Source organism: Opisthorchis viverrini, assembly GCF_000715545.1.
Source record: "Opisthorchis viverrini unplaced genomic scaffold opera_v5_485, whole genome shotgun sequence".
Taxonomy (NCBI): domain Eukaryota; kingdom Metazoa; phylum Platyhelminthes; class Trematoda; order Opisthorchiida; family Opisthorchiidae; genus Opisthorchis; species Opisthorchis viverrini.
Genome location: NW_008752135.1, coordinates 276,593 through 284,299, shown reverse-complemented (window position 1 = coordinate 284,299; position 7,707 = coordinate 276,593). Strand labels below are relative to the sequence as shown.

The following is a 7,707-nucleotide window of genomic DNA, read 5'->3' as shown; positions in this document are numbered from 1 at the left end:
GTCTGTGAGCGGAGGCCCAGGGAGCACTTCGACCCCACAGGCATTAGAGGCTGGGGGGGAGTCTTCCATGATCGTATCAATGACGAAGTTAAAGAGGAAAGGTGAAAGAGGACAACCCTGTCGGACACCACTTGATGTGGTGAACTCAGGAGAGAGCTTCCCGTAGACCTTTACACGGCTCTTCGTCCCACATAGTACCAATAAGCTTTGTCAAGTGGGTCACCAGGGAAGTTCCGCCTTCTTTGAAGAGGGCTGGATACAGACCCTCCGGTCCTGGTGCCTTCTCACGTTTCAGTACGGCTACTTCATACCTTATTTCTTCTTCCGAAGGGCGATCAAGGTTTACATGCTATGTGACCTCCGCTCCAGCAACCGGAGAATTTCTCTCTTCCTTTTCAAGTTCGTCAGTCTAGTGGGATGATACGGCAGTAAAAGATTCAGTAGCACACGGCACCATGTCGACGAAACATGCTGAATCGCGGCCATCTATAGAAGGAGACTAATTTATGGGGCAAATGACGGGTATCGAAGGATGCGACGAAGCACCCTTGCAAAAGCCCGTGTGATGAAACTCCAGGGTGCCAACATGACAAGTGATGGTTCAACGACCCTAAATTACTCGATAGTACGATCAATAGTCTTCAGAAGACACAAGCCTGGACTACCAGAAAGAGTGTAAGGATTGAAAATGACACCGAATCCTACCTTTTTGGCTGTGATAATCCGTCCGACCCGAATTTCTAGCCGGTTAGGGTCTACGGTATCCCCGGTGGTTTGTTGGCTGGTTGCATCGCCTGAATGATGAGAGACGAAGAATGTGACATATGGAAACATCTTTACAAGTGCAGGTGTACAGGAATGTACACCCTATGGGCTGACGCACAAATGGTCCTGCAATAGTCTAACGAAAGTTGAAAGCACAGGGCAAAAAATATCGTCTACATCGGCATAACATTAACCATTTAGATGCATTCGTCAAAGTGCAGTTCCACAGAAGAATCACCTAAGCCGTCACCGACAGAGATTTAATTCCAATAATCTTTCTGAACAGTTGCATTATTGTCAATTTTTGATCATCAACAATGAGGTCAAAGGTTCAGCTCGCATTAATGAAAACGCTTCCTCGAGAAAGAATGTCATCATTGGAGGTGAGGTGAGTGGCAGGGCAGCTTGGAAACATCAATGATCAGGTGGAAGTAAAAACTACATTATATGGGGTCATAGATAGGACGTTTAGGTGTTCGAAACAGAAGGAAAGAACCGCAAGGTATGTCACATTTAAGGCGGTTCGATACCGATTGAAGGGTGTTCGCACAAACGTGAACCGACATGACCCATCATACAAATGCCACATTGTCGCCCAAAATGCACAACTTCGGCGAGCAGCCTGGATGGGGGGTGAATGGAGGATGGGTGTTCCGTGGAACTGTTCGTGTCACTTACTCAAGAAGTCTGTGGCTGGCCACGGTCCGCGAACAGAACTGCATTTACATCAAAAACAGAAGCAGATGCACTGAGTCCTGTAGTTGGGCAGTCCGTTTATTTGACCGGAAGTGTGTTCGTGCGGCTTCCAGGACACCAATCTGGTGCTACAAAGCTGGTGGTCCATAGGTAAGGGTTTAGGCCTGCTTCGAATCTGAATCCTTCACCGGGAAAACTGCGAGGGAGGAGTGAGGTCTCGTTCGTCGAATAAAACAGTTGGGACAGCTCAGCGGTTGAACCGGGAGGATTGTGGTTCGCAACCAGCATTGGATATTCGGTTGCTCCTATGTAGGCCTGAGAAATCTTGCAGCATTTGAGTCCTTGAGCATTTTAGGGTTGTATCGCAGCTATGCACTGAAAAAGGGCAACAGTTACCACCTACCTACGCCGGATTGCGGAAGAGTTCACATATCAAGTGTCATCAGGTTCATTTTGATCGCGTCTGAACCAATCGAACCAGGCTTTAGTGAGTAGATCCAGGCCAAAAGCCAGAGATGGTCTCGAAGCCAGAAATTTCAACGGCAACAGCCTCGCGCCCCTACTTCTGAGTTATCTTGGCATTTTGCTTCGAACTGAGAATTACACACCGGTGAATAATGGGTCGGATCTCATGCTGGTTACAACGGCAACGACTGCGACACATTTCATACCAGCAGACAAGTGTCTTCGGGTTGCCTAAAAGCCTCACCACCTCAGGAATTCTAGCTTCACAGGATTCTGTGCAGTCGAACGGAGGTGTGCTCTTGGTCTCAGAGCACCGCTGTGATATTGGAAATTGTGTGAATAACGGCAGATCCAAACCAACATTTTATGATCATTGTTACAGGAGACCAAGCAAACGACTTCCTCAAAAAATATTATAAAGGCCATATACTGCTACAGAGAAATGCAAAGCCAATGTTTTGTTAAATCTGAGTTGCTTACCTTTGGCTGTAGAATGGCCATTGCACACAGCGTCACCATCTCCAGAGTTTGTTCCTTTTTTACTTTTTGTCTTTCCTTTCCCTGTGGTTTGTTTTACGGGTTGAGGGAATGCAGCATCCAGTAGCTGCATTAACTGAGGCCAAGGAGGAAGTGCCTGTAATAGTCGACTAGCAACACTCTCCGGATTTGCGGGAGACAGAGCAAGCTCAGCTGCTGGCTTCAAATCTCCAGGGTGCAGGATTTCTTGTGCGAAAGCTGTCTGGAGTGCGACCCAACGGGACGTACAATCAACCGCTCCATCTGGAGAGCATATGTGGAGTGGGCCACCGTTTTTCTCCGAACGTGGAATAATGAGAGGAGCTAAATTAGGAAAGAACAGACACGACGGGTTGATATGCCAAGCACAAAACGAAGCGGGGAATGAAACCGCCCAAATCATGTGGAACCCTCACCTGCAACGCTTACATCTGGAAGTATAACATAACGATATATCTCTAGCACCGGGTTGACTGCTACATTACCGGGTTGACAAAAGGCACGCTTGAGACGACGCTTCAAACCCTGGAGAACTGTCTTTTCCGCACCCGGTGCGAGTGGTTCAACCAGCGGCAGACTGCAGTCTTCTGCCAAGATAGCCAATGCTTGAGCGGCAGCAGGGCATTCTGTTCGAGAGGCAGGTGGACAGGAATGCATTGGTCGGACGACGGTTACCGAGGTCCCAACAGACCCGGTGCTATCAACTTGCAAACTCGAGAGCAGAGGGTGACTAAGGTGAACAGGTGCTTGTTGAGAAGTAAGCTTGGATAGGAACTGAAACAAAGAAAACCAGTGAGTTACTAGATGACATGGCACAGAAACCGAAGTAAAATGCTGTCAGTTAGACTGACGCAATGGTCACTCACTCCTTTTTCAAACAAATGCCTTTTCCGAACTCGATCCGCACTAGCCAGCCGAACATGAGCTCGAAGATAGACAGTATCAACCAGATCGGTACACGGCATCAACAGCTGACCTAGAGCACACCGAGCACTACCGCCATCGGCCGATGGATCGTTTGTAGACGTGTCGTTTTCCTGCTGCTCGGCTACGGAAGTGGGGCAGTCGCTCGCAGCTGCACAGTCTGATTCTGGAACTAGGCTGACCAGGCGGTAAAACTCCAGCATGTAATCACTGGATAGAGGGGAAGGGAGAGCATGAATATCGCATGGTTAACCGGTGCGTATCGCGAATCGGTCCACATCGGTTTCTTGAGTAAGAAACGAGAATCGCTTACCCAGAGTACTGGAAGTCTGTGCCCAACAAACAAGTGAACTGTTCGCGGCGACCACCCAGAGCGATGAACAGTGCAGAGAGTACGGCGCGGCAGAACTCACCACGCGGGACGACCAAATCCCAGGAGCACGAACCACGTAGATGTGCAGCCACATTATTGACGAGGACAACGATCTGGTGGGCCAAAGCGATAATATCATCAGTCGTAGGATGAGTTTTACAACCAAACTATTGAAAGGCGATGTGAACAGGGCTCCAAGTCGTGAGAGGGGTTAGTCCTAAGTGACGGATACAGAGATCGTATCCTGTCCCAAAGGCCTTAAAATCCACCAAAGTACATTTTCCCTTTGACTAGATTAGGAGTATTAGAATCAGGTCCGAAAACATTCAGCTAATTCACAAAAAGCCACCCACACTTCATTGTAGGGTCCCGAAGAGCGTGTACTAACCGTGATATATTCATATAGGAGAAAAGCCAAACGGGTAGGTTAGGCCATGACGAAAGTCGCTGAAAGATAGGCGCTTTCGAAAATTGATGAAACTAACTGTTCAGGCGTCGTAGCACTGGAACCCCAGGAAGTACATACACTGTCACAATCCCCTAATCGTAAAAAATCGTTTAGCTGTAGCACCCTTTCGGTGTCTAACTGCCATGCCACCCGGAGATTGCACGAGGGCTGGGATACTGTCAGGTTGTCCAAGCCTAGGCAGGGGAATTCGATAGGCATAGGCCGGGTTTGAGCCACGGACCTTCCGGTCAGTAAATTCATGCTCTAACCACTTGGGCCATCTCACCCATATGAGAACTGCATGAAGTCCTTATGAAAAAATCCACCTTCGGATTAAACGTCAGTAAAACCTTATAAGGTGTACACTGGTTTACTCCTCAGTTGAGCGAAATCGAATTCTTACATAACCATTATCGGTTGTCAGCACTGAAAAGAATGAACCCCTTTCATGAAACCACAAACAATATAGGAACACAGATGCGCAACAGATTCATTACTCACATGGACACCGTCAAACTGAGATAGGCGGGCCAGCTTGCGTAGAGGGATGCTGTGGCCCAAGTGCGGAAGCCCGGTTGGGGTAACACTCCATAAACAACGCAGGCGATCCACACGCCGTACACACGTGGTCAGCTGATCACCGGCATCCTAAGGGTGAAGAAAGAGGAGCGTAAACACGCATGGTCATAACTGGTGATGCGTGGTTCTTAGGTGGAGCTTAAGAAAATCAATCAGCACACAGCGTACCTACTGAAGAGGGTAAGTAAAATACCAGTAGCTCGTCATAAGGTCATGAAGTGTTAAATGTTGTGCAAAAGGGACATTATACCAACAGGAGCAACATTAACCGAAGATGAGGCTTGAAGGAAAGGCTAGTCGGGCAAAAGCTTCAAAACGGAAGGCATGTGAACAGGTAAATATAACATACAGGGAACTCCTCACGTAGCGCGCTGAGTAGACTACTTCTATCCCCAATCGGCGCCAACTGTTCCTCGAGAGTTGACAATTTCTCTGGTATTCCCGAAGACGAACCATTTGTCGGTTCATTGGAATCGACTGACAAATTCTCAACACCTACAAGTGATGGATGAAAATCAAAGCGGGAGTGGGATGAAGACTGATGAATCTTAAGTTTCAAGTTCTGGAACAAAACGCCAGGCAGATGAAAGAGGGCATGAAGTTCGCTGCTTGGCACGCAGTATGAGGAAAATCGCATGGACGCGTCGCTGTTGTCGCTGTATGTAGGGATACTCTTGTTAAGAAACTAGCCTACACCAATAAATGGTTCGAAAGTTTTCAGCACCAAGGCGACACATGCCAACTCATCTATACGTTGGTGGTGGTGCAAAACCCTCCGCTAAGTGAGGCATGAGGAATTAATCAAACTGAAAATTGCTTTCATCAGGACAGACAAACACAGTAACATGAACTGTATGTTAAATCACCTGACTACAACTATACACATCACATGATGACAGCAGTTTTCACCTGTTAGAGGAAGTACAGTCGCTACGAAACCAGTAAAATAAACTCGACTTCTCGACCATCCCTATTTACGAGGCCTAAAAAACTTGATGAGATCACAATTCATTGTGAGGTGACCAACCAAGCTATGACAGTTTGATTCAGCCAACAAACGCCGTGTGCTGAGGCTATTCGGGGGCGACAATCAGTCTCTGCAGAACGCGACTCAGTGTTCTTTTCAGTGACTGTTTCGGTCACACAATCGTCCTGAAAACCCACCCTTGTGCGGAATGCACGGTGGCATGGGTCAAACAGATGCCGATGGTAAAGAAAACCCAATGATTCGATGATGTCATCAGGCAAATCATCAAATAATAAGTGTCCGATATGAGGTATGGATCTGCTGGTCAACAGTGGCTGGACTATTTGACACTTGTGTATTATCGGTAAACCACAGACGGTGACGTTGCAGCCGATACTGTGCACCGCTGATGGGCTCTACCAGGTATCGGTGGGTCAGAGGAATCGCGTCAGCAGAAGAGAAACGTTAAAGCGATAATGATGTGGATAGGAAGCCCTCCGTATGAATATAGTACGCTACTCATTTGCACACCAATTTAGTTTTGATGGGAGACTCACTTGGAACTCAGCTGAATCTCTTGTTTACGATATTTTCAAGCAACTGAATCTGTTGCAGCAGGCCGCCTCATGTTTCAGTTGTCACGATATTCGAGATATCGCGATACATTGTGTAGACATAATGCACTACTCATAAGGTTGCTGGAAACTTCGGCAGTCTAAAATAGGCGGTTACCTTCTTCAGGCTCATCAAGTAGGCGCGGTCCCCGAGTTTCGGCCAACCTTATGTTCTACTTGAACCCAAACTGGATAGATTTTGACCAATAAACTCATGCGATCAATTTGATCAATTTGATCTTCACGGGAGAGTCATCTCGAACCCAGTTGAATCCCTCGTTTATCAAGTGGCCTGGTGTAGCACATTCAGTTGCTTAGAAAAATCATGAAAGAGAGATGCAGCTGGGTTCCATCAACACCAAATCGGTATGCAAACGAGTGCATTTCGCTAAGTCCTCGCTGTTATATTCCACCCAAAGTTATATTTGTGTTGAACATAAGACCGCCTGTACGTAACCAAAAGCCGGTCTCTCCACACTGGTCTTCTGGTGTGCAACCTACATGTTACCGTGGTACCATAAACCACGATGACCACTAATAAATTTTAAGAAATCGTCCAGCTGTAATACCACTTGGGTGCCTAGTTGCCATGCCACCCGAAGGAAGCACGAGGGCCGGGATACTGCCAGGTTACCCGAGCCTAGATAGGGAATTTTGAGATGCAGAGGTCAGGTTCGAACCATAGACCTTCTGGTCGCGCTCTAACCACGGAGCCATCTCGCCCCTTAAACCATTTGCTTCCTCGAAAATGGTACGATAAAAATAAGTGACACTATCTGCCCTCAAACGCAACAGGGCACCGGACATGACAACCCAAAGACCGATGAATCCACAGCAAGTGAATGAAAACAATGCACCAAGTAAATACACACCACAAATGAACTGTACAGAGAGACATGCAACCAGAAACACACCACAATAAGCAAACGGCTGTGAATTCAGCCCCCTCCCACCCTGGGAGAAAGTGGCAGCTGATTAAACAGTCAACTACTTACCCGAACTGATAAACGGCAAATAGGTTGTTAACAGTCTCCAGATGGTGTCTCGTAGAGTAGCAAACCAACCAGGAGCTGTAAAAATGCAACGCAGATGCGAGAATATCAGCCGGGGTTATGAGGACCAAACTTACCATTGCTAAGACCATTCGCCTCGGATGAGGGGTAGGCCTGTTCCACCAGACGAGCCATCTCCGGGGTGTTAAAATCAGCCCGGATTACGTCCATGCGGGAATTTAGGCACTTCACCACAGCCTGTTTCAAAGCATCAGAATCCACGTGGCCAGAGAGGTAATCCGCTTCAAGGCTACTGTAGTCATGGTAGGGTCCGCTGTGCCCGGGGATAAGCAGTCCTGTGCGTGAGA

The 7,707-nt window shown here is 47.6% G+C and overlaps 1 protein-coding gene across 1 annotated transcript in view; it reads right to left on the bottom strand.

Moving 5' to 3' along the window:
* T265_11299 (hypothetical protein) overlaps positions 1 to 7,707 on the bottom strand; it is a gene marked incomplete at both ends in the record, with an annotated part of 36,396 nt that overhangs the window by 10,581 nt on the left and 18,108 nt on the right. Inside the window, 8 exons of the mRNA XM_009177920.1 lie at positions 706 to 794; positions 2,407 to 2,766; positions 2,859 to 3,216; positions 3,309 to 3,576; positions 3,680 to 3,852; positions 4,689 to 4,835; positions 5,116 to 5,261; positions 7,477 to 7,695. Of these exons, the coding sequence (XP_009176184.1) occupies positions 706 to 794; positions 2,407 to 2,766; positions 2,859 to 3,216; positions 3,309 to 3,576; positions 3,680 to 3,852; positions 4,689 to 4,835; positions 5,116 to 5,261; positions 7,477 to 7,695 (1,760 nt within the window). The remainder of the gene's footprint in view (positions 1 to 705; positions 795 to 2,406; positions 2,767 to 2,858; positions 3,217 to 3,308; positions 3,577 to 3,679; positions 3,853 to 4,688; positions 4,836 to 5,115; positions 5,262 to 7,476; positions 7,696 to 7,707) is intronic.